The 22,368-nt window shown below is 45.1% G+C and overlaps 1 protein-coding gene across 9 annotated transcripts in view; it reads left to right on the plus strand.

Moving 5' to 3' along the window:
• GBF1 (golgi brefeldin A resistant guanine nucleotide exchange factor 1) overlaps positions 1 to 18,967 on the plus strand; it is a 99,992-nt gene extending 81,025 nt beyond the window's left edge. For 7 of the 9 annotated variants that reach the window (XM_077784607.2, XM_021547877.4, XM_021547894.4 and 4 more), the window contains 22 exons: positions 300 to 423; positions 722 to 847; positions 1,399 to 1,481; positions 3,663 to 3,899; positions 4,742 to 4,835; positions 7,438 to 7,614; positions 8,100 to 8,164; positions 8,270 to 8,393; positions 8,968 to 9,039; positions 9,907 to 10,001; positions 10,440 to 10,593; positions 10,805 to 11,027; positions 12,270 to 12,433; positions 12,735 to 12,981; positions 13,369 to 13,568; positions 14,492 to 14,642; positions 14,989 to 15,119; positions 15,475 to 15,576; positions 16,155 to 16,268; positions 16,505 to 16,682; positions 16,880 to 17,017; positions 17,335 to 18,967. In XM_077784607.2, coding sequence (XP_077640733.2) covers positions 300 to 423; positions 722 to 847; positions 1,399 to 1,481; positions 3,663 to 3,899; positions 4,742 to 4,835; positions 7,438 to 7,614; positions 8,100 to 8,164; positions 8,270 to 8,393; positions 8,968 to 9,039; positions 9,907 to 10,001; positions 10,440 to 10,593; positions 10,805 to 11,027; positions 12,270 to 12,433; positions 12,735 to 12,981; positions 13,369 to 13,568; positions 14,492 to 14,642; positions 14,989 to 15,119; positions 15,475 to 15,576; positions 16,155 to 16,268; positions 16,505 to 16,682; positions 16,880 to 17,017; positions 17,335 to 17,621 — 3,286 coding nt within the window. In that variant the 3' untranslated portion in view covers positions 17,622 to 18,967. The remainder of the gene's footprint in view (positions 1 to 299; positions 424 to 721; positions 848 to 1,398; positions 1,482 to 3,662; positions 3,900 to 4,741; positions 4,836 to 7,437; positions 7,615 to 8,099; positions 8,165 to 8,269; positions 8,394 to 8,967; positions 9,040 to 9,906; positions 10,002 to 10,439; positions 10,594 to 10,804; positions 11,028 to 12,269; positions 12,434 to 12,734; positions 12,982 to 13,368; positions 13,569 to 14,491; positions 14,643 to 14,988; positions 15,120 to 15,474; positions 15,577 to 16,154; positions 16,269 to 16,504; positions 16,683 to 16,879; positions 17,018 to 17,334) is intronic. The other 2 variants (XM_021547911.4, XM_085582457.1) reach the window with 1 other exon arrangement.
• Positions 18,968 to 22,368: the final 3,401 nt, after the last annotated feature.

Below are 22,368 nucleotides of genomic sequence, written 5' to 3' on the forward strand. Positions count from 1 at the left end.
CCTTAATTCTGTGCATCTCTTGCATATGGTAACACCTTAGATATATTATATAAGTATGATATTTGAGTGCCTTTTAGCAGGGCCAGTCTCCAGGAAGACTGGAGAGATAATTACGTACATAATCACTTGTAAGATTGTTTACTCTCCTTTATTGTATACCATGGCTGTTCATGGTATATTTCCTTTCTTTTCTCCTCACCCTACTCTCTGCTGTCTAAGCAAACAAGATTGTAGTTATTAAGTTTATCCTACCTTTCCCATCCTGTTTCAGGTTCTCATTGAATTCATTGTTTTTACAGGACTTTCAGCTTCCAAGGTTTAAGGCTGGATGAAGCTTTACGACTTTATCTAGAGGCCTTTAGATTACCAGGAGAGGCACCTGTAATTCACAGACTGTTAGAAGCCTTCACAGAACATTGGAGGGTGTGTACTTGGTTACAGAAAGCTCAAAACTGTGTCCTTTCTTGTCCACCTGCTTGCCATGGTGGACATGTCAGATCAAATGGTCTATATAACTGTGCTCTGCAAGCAGCAGCTGTTGTTTTGTAGGAGCTGGCAGTGGTAACTAGATTCCTGGGCTGCTTTTTAGAAGCTGGAGCCAGAACCTGAGATTTTTGTTTGTCCCAGAGATGATTCAGTACTGTGGTTAGGAAAATGACTGTTTTGGTCACTGATAACACCATTCCTGTAGGATTAATTTGTGCATATATTTGCCTTTCAGAAATCAAATGGGTCTCCATTTGCAAATAGTGATGCCTGCTTTGCCCTGGCCTATGCAGTTATTATGCTGAACACTGACCAGCACAACCACAATGTCCGCAAGCAGAATGTCCCAATGACTCTGGAGGTAGGTGTTTCCAGTGCAGGCATCTGTCTTCCCTGGTTTTGAAAACGGTGTAGTATCTCTTTTTATCTCAGTAGCATTGTCTCTTTTCTTTGGCCTTCTTCACTCATGTACACAGTAAGCTGGAGAGAGCAATTTGAGAGAGTAGCTGTAGGCAAGAGACAGCAAATTCTTAGCAAATTCTTCAAGAGGTTTGTGTTTCTGTGAGCAATCCGTATCCTCAGACATAGTAACATAGAGAAGATTGTTCTGCTGCTGTGGGCTTCTACAGAGTTCAGGTCATGTGAGTGCCAGTGCAGTGGTACAGGCCTTCCATTCTGATGTCCAGCCTCAGCTAAGCACGTGTTGTGTCTCTGCTCTTTCCTTGTGAGCATAGACAGGAGATGCTGCGCACTACTCCCACTAATATAATTTACCTTTGAATTTTGAGTCTGCATGTTGAAGAATGCAGGAAAATCTCCTTCTGGCCCATGAAAAAGAAGTGGAGTACTGATCCTAGCCAAACAGTCAAAGTTGCAGATACCAGGAATTAATGCTGGTGTAACTTTTTTCAGGAGTTTCGGAAGAACCTGAAAGGTGTGAATGGAGGCAAAGATTTTGAACAGGACATCCTGGAAGACATGTATCATGCCATCAAGTAAGACTCAACCTGCCCATCCCCATGTATGCAGAGAGCAAAGCAGAGTTATTGGGTCAGTGAGATACCTGGAAAATATGGAGAGAGACTCACCAGTCATGTGCCTGTTTGTCACAGACCAAATTCCAGCTCCATGTGAGGTTGTGGTAAACAAGCCTGTTACAGCACATGGATTTGTATCTTGGATTTTTGCCATGGTAGCTTAAACCAGATCTTAAAATAAATTTTAAAAATTGTTACTTCTGTGAATGTGGAAAATAATGGCTGAGCAAGACTAGCACATGTGAAATGCTGTATCTAAGAAGGATTTATTCTCCAGACCAGGCCTTTACAGCTTTTTAGAACTTTTTATGTGGTTCAAGAGATAATCTCATCCCCAGGGCAGCACTTGTGCCCTGACACAATGTGTCCAGGTCTCTGTTTAACATATTCTGCTTAACAAATACTGCTTATGGCACACAGAGCAGTATTTGAGGAGAATTCCTGGTGGCTTAGGCCCTTAAGTGCACAAGCTAGCTTTGGGTGGGAAGCTTTAATAACAGCTCAAAAACCAGTAAATCGATAAATCCAGGCCCAGCCAATTTGAAGCTGAGAGGATTACATCTCTGAGGAGACAGGATGTGACTGAGTCTCAGCAGATTTCCATCTGCAGTGGCAGGCAGTAGCTGGTGCTGGAAGCAGGGCAGTGTGATTGGGCTAACCCTCCCTTTTAAACCTTCTGCAGGAAGGTGGGGTGATGCCTGTACTGAATATCTGGAAATTCTTCAAGACGTAGCTCTACCTTTCAAACAGAGCTCTAGTTTTGATTGGCCTCTCTCCCCTGAGGATCTTCTTAATGTTTTGAATATTACACCGAGCATATACACATATGTTTGATACCCAGTGCCTCTATCCCAGTCTATTTCCCTTTATCCCCCCTTCACCAGATATTTCAGCTTTGCCAGTATGGTCTGTGATTAGGATAATTGATGTATCATTTCAGTATTGCTCCATCTCAGATTGCCCCAGTGTCATAGTTGAGATTGAGGAACTATTTGTATTATTAGGGGAAAAAAATAACACTGCCATCTCTATGAAGTAGTGTGTGATCTTTTCAGGGACTTAACATTTCACTTTTGACCACATTTTCGTTTCCTGAAACCTTCCAAGTAAACTAATTCACTTGCTTCTGGTAATTTCAGTCATATATGAAATTTTAGAAATAATGCACTGTTTACTGCAAACTTACTTCCCTATATTATCCCAGTAATAACAGCTCTTGTCAAAATATGCCAGCACCTGAAGCTGAGAATAGCTTATTTCTTATGCATAAATCAGGAGCAATTTTTATAGTTGTTAGCACATGAAAATTGCCTCTTTGGCAATTGAAGTATGTTATTTTTTGATTGTTGCAGAAAGGACTCTTCATATTTGCTGTAATCTGCTGTTCTTAGTGGCTTTGAGGCTCTTGTTCACTTAGTTGGTAATTTGCAAAGGATTTTCTCTTGTGCATTGATACCCAAGTCTAGAGAGTAGGAAATTAGGCTTTGTGTGTTTTAGTCTAGGATTGCAAGCAGGATTTGGCATTAATCATAATTGTTTTATTACTGTATAGCTTCATCCAAGTTAGAGTAAGGAGCTGTGGTATGCTGGTTATAAATCACCCATCATACTTTTGGTTTCTTGGTTTTTTAAATTTCATACTACTTTCCTTTCTAATATTTGATTTTGTTAAAATATGAATATTTCCATTATTCTTATGCAAAGATACTCTTGCCTACTGGGTGACTGAATGTAACGATTTAATTTTAACTGGGAATAATGGTATGAAGAGAGCACTCTAACAGGGTGAGAGTTGGATGGAGGTTGAAGCTTTGCCAGTGTGCTGTCCAGAATTTCCCATCATTTAATAGCAGTAGGTGTTGTGTTTTGCACTTGTAGCAGTAGCACCTGCTTCTTCAATACTGATTATACACAGTTGCTGCTGTGTGATTCTGAGAACCACCAGACTTTATATTCAGGATATCTAAGAAGGACAGGCGAAGCAGGGAGGCCTAGGAAAACAGAATGTTTCAGGAGCTGGCAAAATCATTTCAGAATAGGTATTGCTTAGCTCTGGGACTACGTAATGAAAGACACTGTGTAAATGTTAGGTTTGGCTCAGAATGAAAAATTCAATCTTTCTGCTTTCCTCCCTTGTAGAAATGATGAGATAGTGATGCCAGAAGAACAGACGGGTCTGGTGAAGGAAAACTATATCTGGAATGTCCTGCTCCATCGTGGTGCCACTGATGAGGGAATATTTCTCCACGTGCCTCCTGGAAGCTATGACCATGACCTCTTCACCATGACATGGGGACCCACCATTGCAGCACTTTCTTATGTTTTTGACAAGAGCTTAGAAGAAACAATAATCCAGAAGGCTATCTCTGGTTTCAGGTGACTCTTACCTTCATAAAGACCCAGAATAATAAAAGTGGGACCATTGGCTCTTGTTTATCTGCTGAGAGACATCCCAGTGAATATCAAATATTGCTTTTCCTAGCAATTGAAAAGCACTTTTTGATGACCTACGATTCTCTAGTGTTCTGTCATTTGTGACAGTTCATCCCATCCTGGCCTCTCTGGCTTGCCAGTCACTGTTTGGCTTGACTGCTGTGCTGTAATAGATTAAAGTGCCTAGGGTACATATTTTTAAACTCCAACCTGGTTACCTACTGACACAGCTAGGCTGTTTAGAAGTGAGGGGGAAAAGTCACTCAACTGGCACAGTGATGCTGACAAAATCTCCATGTAGGAACAAAACCTTTCATGTTTATAATCCCATAGCTGTGGCTGAATGGGATGTGTTTTTTTTTTTTTTTTCTTCCAAGATAACCAGTATTCACATACTTGCCATCTGTGAGCAACTCTATTGGAATGTTTTAATGCTGTAACCATGATATCTTGGAAACTGGACTTCAACACTACCATCAATCTCAGCAACTCTCTTATGTTAGGACAGGAGGTTGGATATAATGCTCAGGTGCAAGTGGTCTGTCTGTTTAGACTAATTTCTTTAAATTGATCCTTGCATCAGCATAGACAAGTATCAGTATCTGTGGATAAGGATTGAGCTTATTTAAGCAATAATAGTACACTTCTATACATAAGCATTCATTATGCATGGCTGGAGAGGAAGGTGTAAAATGTCAACAGAGAGGGTGTCAGATTTACTGTCCTGTAGACAGACTTGCCTGTACTGACTTAGTACATTATTTTCTGTTTTCTTCTTTTCCCAGGAAATGTGCAATGATTTCTGCTCACTATGGCCTTAGTGATGTGTTTGACAATCTCATAATTTCTCTCTGCAAGTTTACAGCTCTCAGCAGTGAGGTAAGCTTGCAAAGAGGCAGAAAAAAGCATGACTCCTACTACACTGGAGCTCTCTTCCTCTGTTAAGCAGCAATATTTGCTTATTTTAGTTATCGTTGTATATATATGTATCTGTCAGCCCCTGCCTAGAGTTTTCTGGAGGAAGTAATGGGAAATGTGTAGTGAATCTGGACTTCCATAGGACAAGTTCAAATATGCAAATTTTCTTTTACTCATAAATATCAGTTTGTGCAGAACAGAATGCCTTGGTGTAGAATTGTTTATTCACCTATTTGATGTGAAGAGACTTTAATCTTCCTGTGATCCCAAGCAAGTTCATACATTTCAGATACTGACTATTCAATTACAGGGTTTATGCAGTGCCAAGGGGGACTGTTTTGTGAGATGTACTTCCAAAGCGTAGGAGCTATGTAGATGCACAGCATAAACATAAAGGGGTTAGAAAAAAAAATGCATTGAATTGTTAGTTAGGGTGTGGACTCTGGTAATAAGATCAGCTATTAGCCCCACATTTGGCAAGCCCTGAAGACTCTTTCTTTGGGATGTACCATGAGAATAAACTCAAGGTGTTGTGGTTAGTGTAAGCTTTATTGTTCAAATCTATTTCTGTGTTACAACATCTGTCTGTTTTTCCCCAAAATGTTTAACAGACAGTATGTGGCAGACTGTGCTGTGTGCTAAGAATAGCTGACAGCAATTCCTGTAAGGGGTCAGAACTCCCAAAGGATCTCGCAGTATTGCTCTCAGAACCTGTCCAAGACCCACAGTGAGGAGAACAGAATTGCTACACATATAGGAAAGGGAAACAAGATGATTCAAAACTGAAAGCATTGGAATAAAAAGGCCAAGACGGGTGAATTTTTTAAAAGACAAAGAAATCCCAAGCGGAGGGTTTGCTTTAGATTCCCTCTTCCTCCACAGCTCACAACAGTAAAGAACACAGTATTCGATCATCCTCAGGCACACTAGACCTTGAGACTACCAATAGGTAACACAAGCAGAGGAATGTCTACCATGAAACAGTTTGACACAGATTTACACAGCAGAAGCAACTAGACTAGACTAAACCCTCAGATGCAGCAGTTATTGCCAGCTGCATCCCATCTAGTTGTGAGACTGGAATCTGGAGCAGTCTGAGGTCTGAGTTAATCAAGTAAACATGTCTTTTGGTGATGACATAGAATCAGGGACTTCTGGATTTGAAGAAGGCTGAGTTCTTATCTTTGGCCAGATTCAAAGTACATTGATTACTTTCTGCTGTCCTAAATTCCTGTAAGGCTTGGAGACAGTAGTGAAATAGGATAACTGAACAAATATTTAAGAGTCTGGAGGAAGTAAAGGAAGAGCCATCTTCAGAGGACTGAAGAGTCAAAGCAGGCATCCTCTCCATGCACTGCAATTGCTATGCATGGCCACTTTGATTGAAAGAAGGGAAATGGAAAGGAACATGGAATGTCTTTAAGTGATTAGGAAGAATGAGTTCCCACTTCATGATCCATTGTTAAGACTCATACTGACTTGGTATGTAAGTAGCAGCAAAACTTGTGTGTGTTGTTTTCAGTGATGTGGCTTCTTGCCACAGTGCACAATCAGGCATATTGCTGTTTGCACCCTGACACTTCAGAGATACAGGTATTCGTGTAGTATCCCTACAGCAACAATGGAAAGAACCCAAATTGGTTTTTGCATTTCTGCCAGATTTCAGATTGGCACTTCTAATGGGGTTTGCTTCTAAATCAAAGACCCACTTTGATAACAGTTTTTCCATCAGTTTGGCTGAAGCAAGAGCTAGTTTCTCTGAACTTCATATCTGAGATAGGATACACTAACTCCTTCAATCCCTTGTCTTCTCTTCCATTCACAGTGAGGAGATAAGTATGGATTTTGTCCACATTAACAAGAGAATGGCAAAGCCCATCTCTTCTGAAAAGGAAGATTGCAATGATTTTAAGTGACTGCAGAATCATGGAGCATGTTACACTGTTTGATATTAGCTCACATGGATGCTGGTTTTTCCTTGTTTTGGCAGCGTATGCTTAATTGGTTTCAGTGACTTAGCAGGCTTTTTGTATTTTGAAAAGCTGTGAGTGCGTTGAACAGATTATGAGGATTTGAGATGCAGCAATCATTGGCAGAGACTCCATGTCAGGATTGAATTATTTTGAGTCTTGCTGTTAGGTAGTGGTAAGAGTAATTTTGCAAGTCAGTAATGGTTTTGGCCACAGTTTCCTTCTTTAACAGCACAGCAGAGCAACTGCTGCTTCCAGAGGAGATGTGGTACTTTTTGTAGAAGGCTTTGATCTTGAGCGGAGTTCCTGTATCAGGATAAATTAGTGGGTTTTCAGCAAGTGCTTTTTCAAAATGTTCTGAGTTGTTATTCTTGGGGAGTTTATATCTAGATTGTTCAGTGATTCAACTTGTATCAGGTAAGCTACCTTGTCCTTCTTTTTGTGCAAAGTGAATGTGAGCTGAGGAGTTATCCAAGCATTGTACAGAGAATTGTTATCTTTCCCACAACCAGTTCTGAATCATCTGCCCTAATTTCTGTTGAAAAGAAAACATCTCTTTCTGACTGATTGCCACTGCCTCTTCTTTCCTGCAGTCTATTGAGAACCTGCCCACTGTTTTTGGAAGTAATCCCAAGGCCCATATTGCAGCAAAGACAGTGTTTCATTTGGCCCATCGCCATGGTGACATTCTGCGAGAGGGCTGGAAAAACATCATGGAGGCCATGCTACAGCTTTTCCGAGCAGAGCTGCTGCCCAAGGCCATGGTGGAGGTAATAATCAGCTGGATAACTGAAGAGTCAGGACAGTGGGAAGCTGCCTTTTCATAGAGCCAGTTCCAAAAGTAGGAGAGCTCTCTTGAAAAGGCCTGGCTTTGTTAACACTTTGTTTGGTAACAAAGTGTGTACAAAACTTGGAAGCCTGTGAAGGTATAATATTCAAGTTGTGTGCAGCTTCTGTTGTAGCTTGTTTCTTTTTTTCCCATTTTATTTCTTGTTAGATTTGAGGAATTCCAGCATTTATTTTACTTGAACAGATTTTGAATGTTGTGCAGAAGAGGGAAATGCTTACAGGCATGAAGTGCTAGAGCACTGCATTGGTTTTACCAAATGAGAGTGGCACTTAGTACTAACAGGATAGTGGCGTGAAGAGCTGGGTTTGACTGCACACATATGGGCTGTCTGGTGCAGTGTTTCATCACTAAGATAAATATAATGTGGTTGGGGAGGTCATATGCATGTCCTGGTCTGTGTTCCAGGTTGAAGACTTTGTGGATCCTAATGGCAAAATCTATCTACAGCGTGAGGAGACACCATCCAACCGGTGAGTGGCGCAGATGTCCCAGCCAGTCTTTTTTGTACCAAATAAGGTTGGAAAATAATGTGATTTCTTATTTTCTTACTGATGCTGGTGTCTTCTGATTTGCAGTGGTGAATCAACAGTACTGAGTTTTGTTAGTTGGCTCACCCTCAGTGGGACAGAGCAATCTGGTATGCGAGGGCCATCTACAGAAACACAGGAGGCAAAGCGAGCAGCTTTGGAGTGCATAAAGGTAACCTATAGGCTGTAGAAAAACCTGGTTTTTTTTCTTGGTGATAATACTATGTGGGTAACAGGCAACAGAAGCATAAATATGCATGCTGCTTGGCAGTATTGCAGGTAACAGGAGACTTAAGAACTGAAAGAATCTACAGAGAAGCATATCTGGATTGACAGCTAAACAGTCTTTTGTGTTTCTGTGCACAAAGGTACTAACACATCAAAACAGGAATGATTCCTCAGGCTGGGATCTGCCCTGGACATCACAGTCCTATATTTAAAGACGAATTACTGAATTCTCAAACAACTAATCTTTTCCAAGACAGTGTAAAGGTATATGGTGCCTACAAAATCTGAACCTGGGGTTTGACCACTGTGTGGTCAGAGAAATCATCTGATAAAATCTGTCTAGCACAGATCATGTCTCTTAAAAGTAATTGATGTTAAAGAGCAAAGTAGTTGGAAAGAGTTTTTTCCAGATAGCAACTATCTGTGTCTTTCCTGTGAAGATGATGTGTTTCTGGAGGATCTGTGTGTATGCCTTCCACAACCCCCAGATGAACAGTTATTTTTTCTGTATTTTGCAGCAATGTGATCCTGAGAAGTTGATCACAGAAAGCAAATTTCTCCAACTTGAATCCCTCCAGGAGCTCATGAAGGTGAGAGAGGTATTGGGCAAGGGACGGGATGGTAGTGGAGCAAATATGCTGTGCATGATAGTGGATATGTGCTGTGTACCCACTTAACTCCTCTGTCCTCAGAGGAGGTCTTGGAACTATTTGGATTGTGAAACTAGTAGTTAGTTCACCTGTTAAAAGTAACTTATGTGCTGGCAGATACAAATTGCTCTGGCAGTAGAAGGAAACGTTGAATTGTGGAATGAATTCTAAGAGCCTTGAGAACTCTTGGCAAATGTTGGAAAGTATTTGTAGTTCTGTGTCAGAGCTTAAAGATTTTCAGGTGTACTTAATGAGAGAATTCTAAAAAGCCACTCTAGAGGCAAGAGCTGTACAGAAATATTTTACACTGTGTCCCTAAACAGTATGGTATCTGGCTGCTGTGGAAGATATAGTAAGGCTGAACACAATAGCCTTTGGGTAGAGAAGCTCTTCTCCCTGGGGAGTGTCATCTCAGTTCCAGGGGGAACATTGTGCTCCTACTCCGATTGTCAAGGAGTTTACCCTTCATATACAAGCTGATGGCTTGAGAAGAATAACTCCAGTATTTGTAGTCATTCTTTTGTATGCCTGTTTTTTCTGTACTTCATATATGATTAGCAAGAAGGTGCTGGATATCAGTTCCTTTTCATCTGAGACACGTCAGAGTTGAACATCTTTTAAGTTCATATGTATTTTACATAACAAAATTTATTTTTCCCATAGATTTAGCTTGACCTTTATCCAATGCCTTTGACTATGCATGACCTCACTAGACAGTGGAGTACAGTTTTGGCCAGACTCAAAGCATTCTGTTGACTCTCCATTTTTGGGAGCTTGTGATTCATAATAATATAATGGCTGTTCCAGGCATTAATCTCTGTGACTCCTGATGAGGAGACATATGATGAAGAAGATGCAGCCTTCTGCTTGGAGATGCTTCTGCGGATTGTTCTAGAGAATAGGTATGACCTTGAAATATGTGCACTGTAATGTCCCTGCTTTACTGCATCTGCTGCCTGGGTCCTGGAAATGAGTTCCTTATGTCTGTGATTCACCAGCTGAAGCAGCATGTGCTGTAATTTCAGGGTTTAACAATTCCACTGTAGCATGTGCAAACAGAAAGGCTATTAGCTCATGAATTGGTGCTTGATGTCCTGAAATCTGGAGAATATAAACTAAACTCCAAAGGGAGAATTCTCCCACCCGATTGCTTTGCAAGTAATGAGTAAGAAGTCTGATCGTTTTGTTGTTTCTATGTGTCTGTTCTTGTATCTCCTAACTGGAATTTTTCGTTGAAGTTAAGAAATGGTGGATTGTCTGGAGTTGTGGGAGAGGTTGCTGGATCCTGCTTGTCTCATGTCCTTTCATTCTACCCTTTCCCTCCTCCTTGTTGTGGCTAGGGACCGTGTGACCTGTGTCTGGCAAACTGTCCGAGACCACCTTTATCATCTCTGTATCCATGCAATGGAGTTCTGCTTCTTGGTGGAGAGGGCAGTGGTGGGGCTGCTGAGACTGGCCATTCGACTGCTGCGTCGAGATGAGATCAGTGCACAGGTAAGGGATTTTTGAAAGACAGTTACTGGGGTTTTGTGGCTATACCCAGTGACAGGATCGCAGTTGCTGTGGGATGGACCCATATTTAACATGTCTGTGCTGCAGGTAACAACAAACAGCAATTGTAACTAGCTCTAATAGATGAAGGAGTACATTGCTAGAGAATGGAGTGTAAGTAGGGTCTGTTATTCTTGTCTCCTTCCCTGGCCAGGTTCTCCTCTCATTACGTATCTTACTTATGATGAAGCCAAATGTGCTATCCAGAGTTAGCCATGAGGTTGCCTACGGCCTCCATGAACTCCTGAAGACCAATGCTGCCAACATTCACTCTGGGGATGACTGGTACACGCTCTTCACCCTCCTGGAGTGCATTGGGTCTGGGGTGAAGCCACCTGCAGCCCTGCAGGTTACAGCAAGGACAGATAACGACACAGGTAAGACAGGCCAGCGTTTGCTAGGAAATCTGATGCCTGCCTGCCAGATAAGCAGCTGCTTTCTCAAGCTTTTCAATTAGCAAAGGGGACTGCAAGAAAACAAAGCTGATATTAAACTACATTAGCAAGATTAAAGACCAGCACCTGCTGTTCACTCCTCATGGTCTGTTCCTGTCTCTATTCTGCGATCTCTTCCTACTCAGTGAGCAGCAATCCAGGTGCTAGTCCCTGAGGGGCAGGGGGAGGAAAATTGATATCAGTTCTGGCAGCTGTAGGAGGTCTTTGCTCTACCCAAGGAGCATTTTTTGCTGGTTGTGCGTTGGTGCCTCGGGTACCGTAATCTCTTATCTGGACATGTAATGTAAACCCAGCTGCTGTTCCTGTCATACTTGCTTCTTTTGTGGGACTGAATCTTTTCTGTCCCCTTTTTAAGGTTCTCATAAAATGAGTTGTTTTTTAAAATTGTATTTCCAGATCCATTTGCATTAATAGTCCCTGAACCATTCCCACAAGACTAATGCACTATTTCTCACTTCTCTTGACTGTGTTAGAAAGGTGGTCTTTTCAGAAAATTGTTCAGTTTTGCTTTAGCCAGCTGTCAATATATTTGAGGTTGATGTCTTCAGACTTCTAAAACAAAGAGCAATAAAGGACTTTTCCAGAAGGCTTTTTTTTTTTTGTCTTCACTTTTCTAGAACTTCTTTGATGGGTCCTGATGCTTTGTGCTAGACAGATGGGAGAAGCATGATTTTTAAAAATTCTTATGGACTTTGTTCCCTGGATTAATGCAGAGCTGCCTCCTCTTCTGTATCTCCTTTTTTTTTTTTACTGCTTCTGTCTTTGCTGATAGAGCAAACTGCTTGTCTTGGCACCTTACACATCAAAGCATTAGTTCTCTACCTCCTGAAAATGTTTGGTGCACTCTGTTCACAGCAAATCTGTCTGTCTGCTGATGAGTTTCTAGGTGGTGTTGAACATTGGAGAGAGCAAGTTTTTACTTCTAAATAACATATCAGTAACTTAAATTTGTCCCTTGCAAGGACTTCTCTCTTGGGATATGTGAAATTTAAGGTTATCCTAAATGTCAGGGCAGGTAGAGCTGACAGGTGTAGAACATACTAATAACCACTTGTTATTAGTTCCTGGTTGATGCTGATCTGGATGGCTTCTCCCTTATCCACAGCTACTCTTGCAAGTTCTTGATTTGGCTTTGATCTAAATCCCATGTCTTTTATCTTAAAGGTGCTCAGTCAGACAGCGAGGTGTCCTCCTCCTATCATCCAAGTGACATGAGCCTGGACCGTGGCTACACCTCTGACTCCGAGGTGTACACAGACCATGGGAAGCCAGGCAAGATGCATCGCTCGGTCACAGATGTGGATGTCATGAACAGTGGCTGGCTAGTGGTGAGTAACCAGTGGGCTTCTGGTGACCAAAGAGGACATGGTTGTGAGCAGAGGGTGTGGTAGTGAGAGAAAGAATAAGACAGTAGAAAAGAGTGATAAGATGAGCTGATGATCTTAAGGCAAGAATGGGAAGAGACACAGATGGAAAGGAGAAAGCTTTGAGGCAAATGAGGAAGAAAGGGAAATGGACTGTACAGAAATATTACCTGTTGGCTTCTGAAGAAAGGCCTTTTCAGTGTGTGCATTAGATGCTTTTTGTTATGCTCCCCTCTCCTGCTTATGCGCTTGCTGTGACCTGCAGGTGGGGAAAGATGACATCGACAACTCCAGATCCACTGCTGGGCTCAGCAGGCTGGGTCCATCACCTCTCGTCAACCAGTACAGCCTGACGGTGGGACTGGATTTAGGCCCACATGACACAAAGTCTCTCATGAAATGTGTTGAGTCCCTGTCCTTCATTGTGCGAGATGCTGCCCATGTTACACCTGAGAACTTTGAACTCTGTGTCAAAACAATACGTATCTTCGTGGAGGCCAGCTTGAATGGGGGTAAGTTGGCCCTTCACTTGTCAGCCAGGATTTGGCTTGGGGTGGCCAGTTGGCAGGCAGTGTGAAGTATACTCTCAAGAAATGAGTCCCCAATCCAAATAAAATGCTCTACCAGGAGAAAGGTGTTCCATCTGCTGCTAGCAGCAGGGACCTTATTCTTATCCCCCTCCCTGGGATGGAGGGGAGTTGATGTGGAGACAGCAGTATCAGCTCTTGTGGAAAGTTGTTCCTGCAGGGCACTGGGTCCCCTTCAAGCAGGTAATGGTCATTTCAGAGGACAGCACCCTTTGCTGGGGATACCAAAAGGAAGCTGCCCTGTGTATTGAAAAGCAGAACATTTTGTAGTGGACTGTTGTATATGGAATGTTGTTGCCTTTTATATTCTAGGCTACAAGTCCCAGGAGAAGAGGGGGAAGAGCCACAGGTATGACAGTAAATCCAGTCGGTTAAAAAAAAAGCCAAAAGACAGCTCCACACGGCGATCCCGGGTGCTGAGCCAGCACCAGGCGCACACACACAGTGATGAGGACGAGGACGAGAGCATCCCTGCCAGCTACCACACTGTGTCTTTACAGGTTAGTCAGGACGTAAGTATAGCAAGGATTTCCTCCTCTCCTCTCCCATTCTTAGGGCCTGGCTAGGTAATCACTGGAATTCTTTATGGGGCAAGGGAGGGCTGCCTTCTGCATAAGTGGACACTGGATGGCAAAGAGTGTCTGTGGGGGCAGTATGTGGTTCTGCAGTGAAAGAGGAAGGCTGCAAAAGCAGACTAGCAATGGAGAGAGAGGTCCTCTGAAAAACAAGGAGGTCTGAAGCTGTGAGTCACTGTAGTAGGTAAAATGGATTAAGGTCATTTGGACACATAAGGTTCCTGTAGGATTAGCAAGGAGTCTGACAGGGCATCTGAGCTTGAGGAAAGGGAAAAGCCCTGTTGGCTGAGGCTCTGGAATTTGAAGTACAGATGACTGGGCTAAGGGAGTAATTTCTTCCCAGCTGGTACTTCAAAGGTGTCAAGGCACAGGCCTGCTGACTGTTGGGTCTCAGTTCATTAGTAAACTGACTAAAGTGCTGTCATGTGCCCATACAGGTAAGGGAACTTTGCATGTGCTTCACATATCCTTTTTTTTAAGAAAAGAAAGTTGTAGAGTTGTTCTGGACAGCACAGGTGAATCACTGGGTTTATCCCTCTGCCTGGGAGAGTCAATGCTCTGTGCCAGGAAGGAGCCCATTCTTCCTTTAGACAGGACTGGAATGGTGTTCCTCAAAGATGGGATTGATGTGGCTACTGAACTGATGTAATTCTTGTTGAAGATACCTAGCACTTGACCAGTTAAGGAGGGCACAGACAGCAGGGCCTGACACCATTTCTATAGCTGTGTGTGCTTGTGTATATACAGAAAACAGGCTCGAGTAGCTTGAGCCTTTTAGCCCTATTTGGAGAACAGCAGAGATCAGAGCTGCTTCAAAACTTAAAGTCCTGTGTGTTTCTTACTGTGTCGTGTACTTGCAGCTCCTGGACCTCATGCACACCTTGCACACGCGAGCAGCTGGCATCTATAGCTCCTGGGCAGAGGAGCAGCGACACCTGGAGACAGCAGCCAGGAAAATCACAGCGGATTCCCGAACACTGTGGTCCAACTGCTGGTGTCCTTTGCTACAGGGTAAAGCCATCCCCTGGTGACAAGAGCAAGCAGACACTCTTCCAAAGTAATGGCAGGAAAGTTGAGGAGCCAAGAACTAACTGCAGAAAGCAGGCATAGGTTGTTTTTAGGGTGTGTTATAATTGAAAAACAACTTGGATCAGATTGGGAAAAACATCTTCAGGATGAATTAGCTGCTAGCATGTTCCTGGATCTGGTAGTAGATTGCCAGTCTGTGGCCTGGAACAAGTATCCTTTTTTTTTCCACAGAGAGTTTTTGATCTTCACTAGACTTTTTACTCTAGACTGGGGAAGTAGGAATGTGACACTGTCCCTGTGGGCTTTGCCCTGAGTCCCTCTCTTGCAGGTATTGCCTGGCTGTGCTGTGATGCCCGACGCCAGATCCGAATGCAAGCACTCACTTACTTGCAGCGGGCCCTGCTGGTACATGACCTGCAGGCCCTGGATGCCCTGGAATGGGAGTCCTGCTTCAACAAGGTAACCACCTGGCTGGCATGGGCATGTGAGCAGGGCAGCGTTGTCATGAACAGCAAAGCTGTGTGGAGGAGTGTTGTCCTACTGCAGCACTGTCTTCTTGAGAAGCTTGTTCACTGCAACAGACAAGAAAGATGTTCCCTATTCTGGTCCTGTGAAAAGCTCCTGTCTGCTTAGGCTTCTGACAGGATCTTTTGGAGTATTGAAGTGAATCCACTCATGCACATCCTGTCGCTTCCATCATGTCCTCTGCCTAGAAGCCACCAGTCCCTAAACCAGTGCCTTTCTGTAAGGCTGTCTGTTAAAATTGCATCAGTCATTTTTCAGCTCTAAAATATCCATGTGGTGGATCCAACAGGTGCTGTTTCCTCTGCTAACCAAGCTACTCGAGAACATCAGCCCAGCTGATGTTGGTGGGATGGAAGAAACAAGGATGAGAGCCTCAACACTACTCTCCAAGGTGAGCACACCTCTGCTGCCAAGGGAGCTTAGGGGAAACCATGTTCCTCAAGAAAACCAAACTGTTTCCTGTGTTTGCTTCTCAGCATCTCTGATCTGGACAGGTGTCAGGTTGCTAGTTTGACTATCTTAATGCTGGGCTTCTCCACCAGCTTCTGCTGCTGGGACATGCCTTCTTTCCAGAACTTGTCTCCAAGATTCTAGTCCTTTGAAAAGTTGTCAGGAATAGGTTTATGACTTTATAATAGAGAGCAAGAAGTATTTCACTAAACATTAGTTGAAGACAGCATTTTCTTGGGGTGAAATGATGCATGTCACAAGCTGATAGTCATGACCTGAGGCAGAGGTCTGGAAGGGCTAGAAGACATGATGATGCAGACTGCAGTGGCCTTCCACAAAGGAGACAAGATCCACTCCTTCACATACACACCTCGGAAGAGTGGAGGCCTGAGGATGCCACAGTCCTGTGCATGTTCCCAGCCTGCCACAAGGAGGGGGAATCCAGATTTGTGAGACTGGCTTGTCAGTGAGCAGCAGCCCCTGTACTACTTGTTGACAGTAGTTGTGTTTTTTTCCCAGGTGTTCCTACAGCATCTCTCCCCACTGCTCTCACTGACCACCTTTGCTGCCTTGTGGCTCACAATCCTGGATTTTATGGACAAATACATGCATGCTGGCTCCAGTGACTTACTGGTAAGGTTCTGTATGCAGTCCTTTGGACAACCATTCATCACATTTTAGCCTTCTAAACTTGGATGGTGTTTTCATTTGGTGTGGGTCTTAGGGGTTTTTTAAACTTTTCATTCCTTTCCAAACCAATTTGTTCCATGGTTTCTTGCCCTGGCCACAGTTTCCAAGTCAGCCCACTGGCTATTTGGAGCTTTGGTTCATTGCTATCTGTCCGTTCTGTGTCCTGTCTCTGATTATAGCTGGAGGCCATTCCAGAGTCTCTGAAGAATATGCTGCTTGTAATGGATACAGCTGGAATATTCCACAGTGCCGACTCACGGACGGGATACTCGGATCTCTGGGAGATCACGTGGGAGCGCATTGACTGTTTCTTACCTCGGCTGCGGGATGAGCTCTTCAAACAGACAGTCATCCAAGGTACAGGAGGCTGGGAAACCTTAACACAGGTTTTGGAGCAGTACTTGCACCTTGTCCAGTACCCAGCTGCCATAGTGCCCTGATGCTGATGAAGTGAGTTGTAGGAGGCTGTGGGAATTTGTCACAAGGGCAAATTGAGGGAGGGTTAAAGGAGTGAATAAACTGGTGTGGTCTCACTGCATGTTTTGTCTTCCTAGATCCTGTCCCAAACATACCAGTGGAGCAGCAGCATCAGAAAACAATAGTGTCTGCACTGCCCCCTTCTCCTGTGGGGGATGTGAGACCATCCACCCATGTGGCTCCTTTAGAGAAGCCATGTGAACCGGCTGTCAGTGGTGAGTCCTGTTTCCTTTTTTCTGGAATCACTTTCCCAGCATGGTGTCATGGATCTGCTTTTCCTTGCTTTAGCATGATCTCTGTTGACCAGGCCTATAGTGTTGTGAAATGTTGTGCATTCATATGGATAAGTTGTTGCTGAGGTTACTGGGGTGGGCAGAATGCCTGTGATTGACCCCTGCTTTTCAGGGCCTTGTATGAAGGGGCAAGTCTGAAAAGGCCCTTGAGTTGATTTTTAGCCCTTCTTAGTTTTGAGCTAATAGGTGACTTTGTCAGGACCTGAGTAAGGATCTATTTTGTCTCTTCCTTCTTCCAGAGTCTGAGAGAGCAACTTCACCTGTCTCACCCACCATCAGCACCTCTGCCTCTCCTTCCTTCCCAGCATCAGCTTCAGCCAAGTCAAGCCCCGTTACAGATGTACCTCCTACAACAGCACAGCCGCCACTCATCCTGCAGCCTCTTGCCTCCCCCCTGCAGGTTGGGGTGCCACCTATGACTCTTCCAATCATTCTCAACCCAGCCCTAATTGAAGCCACCTCTCCTGTTCCCCTCTTAGCTACTCCACGGCCCACTGACCCTATCACAAGCTCTGAAGTCAATTAATTAGTTGGAGGATGTTGGAGAACTGTCTGCTGAGGAGGCAATATGGGTGGAGGATGCTGGCCAAATGTTCTCTGGTAGTGGACATGTTTGTTTTAAAAGATGATGCTAACCTGAGCAGAAGGGCTGTTGCCGCAGTCCTCTGGAGCATGTCCCATCCTGCTCCCTTCTTGTGGCATCACCTAGAAATTTGCCCAAAAATCCCTGTCTTCATGGAGGAGTGCCCAGTTCCACTGACCAGTCTCCTTCCTGCCTTTGCAATCTCAGGTGCCAGGCAATGCCTGTGCCCAGCAGCCTGGGACCAAGCTGCCACCAGTTCATCCGGTAAAGAGGGAAAACTTACTGATGTCACACCAGAGAGGGGCTGCAGTACAGGACTGCTTCTCAAGATTACTGAGTCCAGTCCCTGGGCAATTCCCAGCCATTCCCTAGCTATCCTGCTGACTCTTCTGGTTGTACTGCTTTGTTTGGGATCTGAGCATGCCTGGGTTCAGCAGGTAGAGAATTTTATTAGAAATGTGGATTGCTTACAGTGCAGCTCTCAGATTGCTACGTAGGACTTCTTGCCTGCTGGTACACGCTTTCCTTCCTGCAATGCGAATGACAGCAATCCCCAGGCCAAATAGAGATTAAGTAGCAGGCAAATCTGATAGGGGCTTTCATCCCTGCTCCTGTAAATGTAATCAGGCTTTCTGATTGGAGAAGGCAAATCCAGAAGGCTCTGCCTAGCTGAGTAGATGAGAAGGAAATGCTTAGAGCAGAGCACCATGGCCATGTCTCACGCAGCACTTGTGGGGCAATCATGTATTGTTTGCCACTCACTACACATTGGTCTCTGGGTGACCAGCTCCTTCCTTAGGAGAACATCCTCTTCACGTACAGATATGGGGATCTGTGGCACCTGCTGACAGATGCTCAGCAAGTCTGCAGTGGTTTCTCTTGAAAGCTCTGAAGAGATTGCACCCTTCTGCATCTCCTTGTGGGGATGCCATGTTCTTCTACCCCCAGAAGGCCCCTGCAGCTGAGGCCCTGGCAGTGATTCTTGTGCTTCCATCTTGCTGAAAGGACATCCTGCTCTTCCCCTGCTCATGTCCAGAGCAGAGCTGGCTGCCTGGCAAATGCTGCATCGCTGATCCTCCTCCCTTAACTAGTTGGCTAAATTCTCAATAGTTTCAATCTTGGAAATCCCCCTGGTGACTGGGAGGGGCATGGGTGAGACTCCAACCCAGTGTATCCTGTAAGGAGAGGAGCCTACAGGTGGTGTGGGAATACAACCAGTGTACATACAGAGTAAATGGCTAAAATACAATGGACTTTTTACAGTGTAATAAATACATCCTGTAAATGAATGTTCTGATGTTGCACTTGTTTTCTGTCATGGAACTTTGGCCCAGAGCTTTGGGAGAAGGAGAGTTTGCTTGTCAAGGTGTTGTGCCCTGGCTTCATATACTAGTGCTCCATCTGGAGGGAGCACAGGGGGACTTGTCAGCTTGGGGTGGAGGGCTGCAATGGAGGTTAGCCATCAAGGGACTAATCAGGAATGGTTTCCAGCATGGACAAAGCACAGCTGTAATAGTGAGATTGGCTCTTTCAGATGGCAATAGTTTGATGTGGGCTGTAAAATTTGTGGTGTTACATTGATGTATGCTCATGCACCACCAGGACTGAGGGCAGAAATGAGGGCTGAGGAGCAGGTGCTCTACTCATCTGGTCATGGTGCCAGAACGTAGACCTTGGTGACAACTCAGCTGACATCAGTGATTCTCTGATGAAGAAATCCTTGTTTCCATGATCAGGACTCAGAACTGGAGAGGGTGTGAGAGATGCTGGGCTCTTACAGGGCTAGTGCTTGCCACGGATTTGAACAACTACACTTCCCACCTGGTATTTTCTAGTTTGTTTCATGACAAGATTCACGCAGTGCCAGAGGGTCTTCAGAGCTGTGTGAGGCACCAGTGCCTTCTCTATTCCAAGAGACTCCTACAGACTTGGTAAGGGGATAAAAACTTGGGAGTTTGTTTAAATTGCATGAGAAAAGGTCTAAATATTGCATAATGGAAGAGTAATGTGTATACTAGGAAAGTCCTGGTAATAAATCCTGGTTCCCTAACCCCATTTGTACCATTCCTGGAATATTTTCCCTGCTGCAGCTGTCTCTTCCTCACCCTCCACTGCCTGTAGGTTGTCTTTCGAGCTGTCAGATGTTTTAATTAATGTATTTGAGTCCTTGTGCTGCTCATGATGTGCTTCTGTATCCAGTCCCCCTCTCTGTCTTGTCTTTCTGGGCTTTCGCTTCTATTTACAGCTCTGTTTTTCTGCTTGTTGAAAGCTTTAGATTATTAACTCCTTGTAAACCATTGCTCAATTGTCCAATACCTTGATGTCAGGACTGCTGCCTCTGATCCCAGAGGCTGAGGTGATCATCTGACTTTTTGGGGTGGTATCAGCTAACAGCAAAGCTCCATTTTGCCAGCTGCCTTCCAATCACTGTTTTGGGCATATGCTGTGTTTTAACACATGCTGTGTTTACAAACCCAGCTTCTACTGAGAGCATTATGTCTTAACTCAGACAATTATGGTCCAAAGCAAAGGCCACCTGAGAGAACTGCAAGAAGTGGGACTGGCATGGAAGGAATGTTGACTGGAAAGACAGAATTGCACTTTAAACAGTTTTCACTAGACTGTAAATAGGAATGGACTGGAAAACCAGAAAAAGAATTTTTTGAATGCTGTTTGGATTTTGCAAGAGTGAAGTTTAGTGTTAGAGAGAAAAAAAATAATCAAGGAAAGTGTTGCACTGAAAGGAGATCGGAATCTACTGACAGGTAGCATGTGCTATCTGACAGGTTAATCAGTACATCTCTTGAACTCTATTTGTGAGTTTAAACTCTATTTGTGAGTTTAATTGCATAAAAGCCAGTGATACTCTACTAATGGCTGCTAGTGAGAAGTGGTGTTTACAGCCGTAACCCTTAGATTTGTCCTAGCATATACTTTTTGTAGTCTTGGACTTTCTCGTTTTTACTCAGGGCCTAAGTATTTTCCAGAGGAGACTGAACAGACATCACTGTGCTTTGGGTTTACCTGCCTCTTCTGTTCCCATTTGCATCAAGGATTTCTACTGCTAAAACAGAATAGAAATATGTGGGATTTAGCATGTGCCTGTAGAACACTTCACTGTGGAGCTGGTGCTTTCCTCATTGGTATGAAGATTACTAGTGTGAAAAGTCTTATGGAATTATAAGACCTGACAGTAAAACTTACAGTTGGCACTGAAACTCGTGAAACAGAAGCACTGCTGCTTTCAGTTTCAATTTAAAAATTGGGTCTGAGCAGCAAAGGTCTGTACGAAAGATTTCCAGGATGTATCAACAGTGAGCTGGCTTTTGAAGAACTTACCCTCAGTCCTATAAATGCCAGCTGTTGAACTCCTCTGGAAAAATTTATGCCTGTTACAGAGGGTGATGTGTTCTGAAGCCACTGTGCCTGGCATTTTCGGCCCAGCTGCACAGAAGGCAGCCCGGCGGGGCTTGTGCTTCTCGCCTGCGGCCCGGAGCGACCCGAGCCCCGCACGGCGGCTGGAGGCGGCGGGCACCGTTCCACGCTCCCTGCGCTGTGGAGGCTGCCGGGAGAGGGAGGGCCAGGCCGGCTGCCGGCCGGGAATGCTCGGGGCACCTCTGGGGAGCACAACCGGCTCGGGAGCGAAGTTGTGGAGTGCAGCTCTCGCTCCGAACTGATGGGCTGGACAGCGAGAAGCGACCCTGGGCCCGTGAGGAGGCTGCCTGGAGCGCGATTCAACGCAGAGGACGATGAGATCCCCCAAGACTACAAGTCCCAGTGTGCAGCCCCGCCCCTGCGGTTGTGTAAGCAGCACCCCGGCCCGGGGCGGTGGTGGGCAGCGGCAGCCAGGGCTTGTGTCCCACACCGGCCAGGGTCAGAGCTGCACCCGGGCTGCAGAGGGAAAGTGCAGGCTTTATGAGCACCAGATGCTCCGTCTCGACCTTGGCGACGGAGGATGTGTTGGGACTTGAAACACATCCCCACAAGCAGCCGGAGGCCAGAGGGCAAGTTATTGCTGAGTTCCCAATAGGGAAATGGAACGGCCATGGCCATACCACAGAACTGCTTCTCTGCCAAGGGAAGCTGTGCTTCCTTTCCTCACGTTTTCAGTGTAAGAAAAGTGGAAATTTCTCTTGGTAGCAGGGTTGGTGCTTGGCTGCTAAACTTAATCCCTAGTTGTAGAAAGCGTCTGGGAAGCAGGTCTGGGAGCGTGTGGAGGCATTGTCTGGCAGTGTGGCCGCAGCCATGTAGTGAGAGCACAAGGCCAGTCACTCCCGGCGTGCAGAGCCTTGTCCTCTGGAGGGAATGCTGAGTCCCATGGAAGAAAAGCGAACTGAACCAGGTTTCTCTGCCTGGCCCCTCCCTGTCGCAGTACCTCCTGCCTCGTCCTCTGACAGTGCCCTTTGGGCCACGCTTACAGAAACCCACGCTTTTGTGGATGTGCGCCCCGGGCTGGTGTTCAGAGAGAGCATCACCTGGAGCTGAGGGGGTGAGGCCCGCAGCCCTGCAGCCGGCTGTCGATGCCCGAGGCAGCCTCGGCAAAAGCTGTTCGGGTCCCCAGCTCCCGGGAAGTGTTCGCTGCGGAGCTGTGCCTGCCCTCCCCTGCGCTCTGCGGGAGCCTGTCCCTCGCTGCGGCTCGGCCGAGCGCGCTGCGGCGCCGCCGGCCCCGGCCGTGCTGCTGCCCGGCCGC

The sequence above is a fragment of the Lonchura striata genome, chromosome 6, assembly GCF_050655825.1.
Source record: "Lonchura striata isolate lonStrDom1 chromosome 6, ASM5065582v1, whole genome shotgun sequence".
NCBI lineage: Eukaryota > Metazoa > Chordata > Aves > Passeriformes > Estrildidae > Lonchura > Lonchura striata.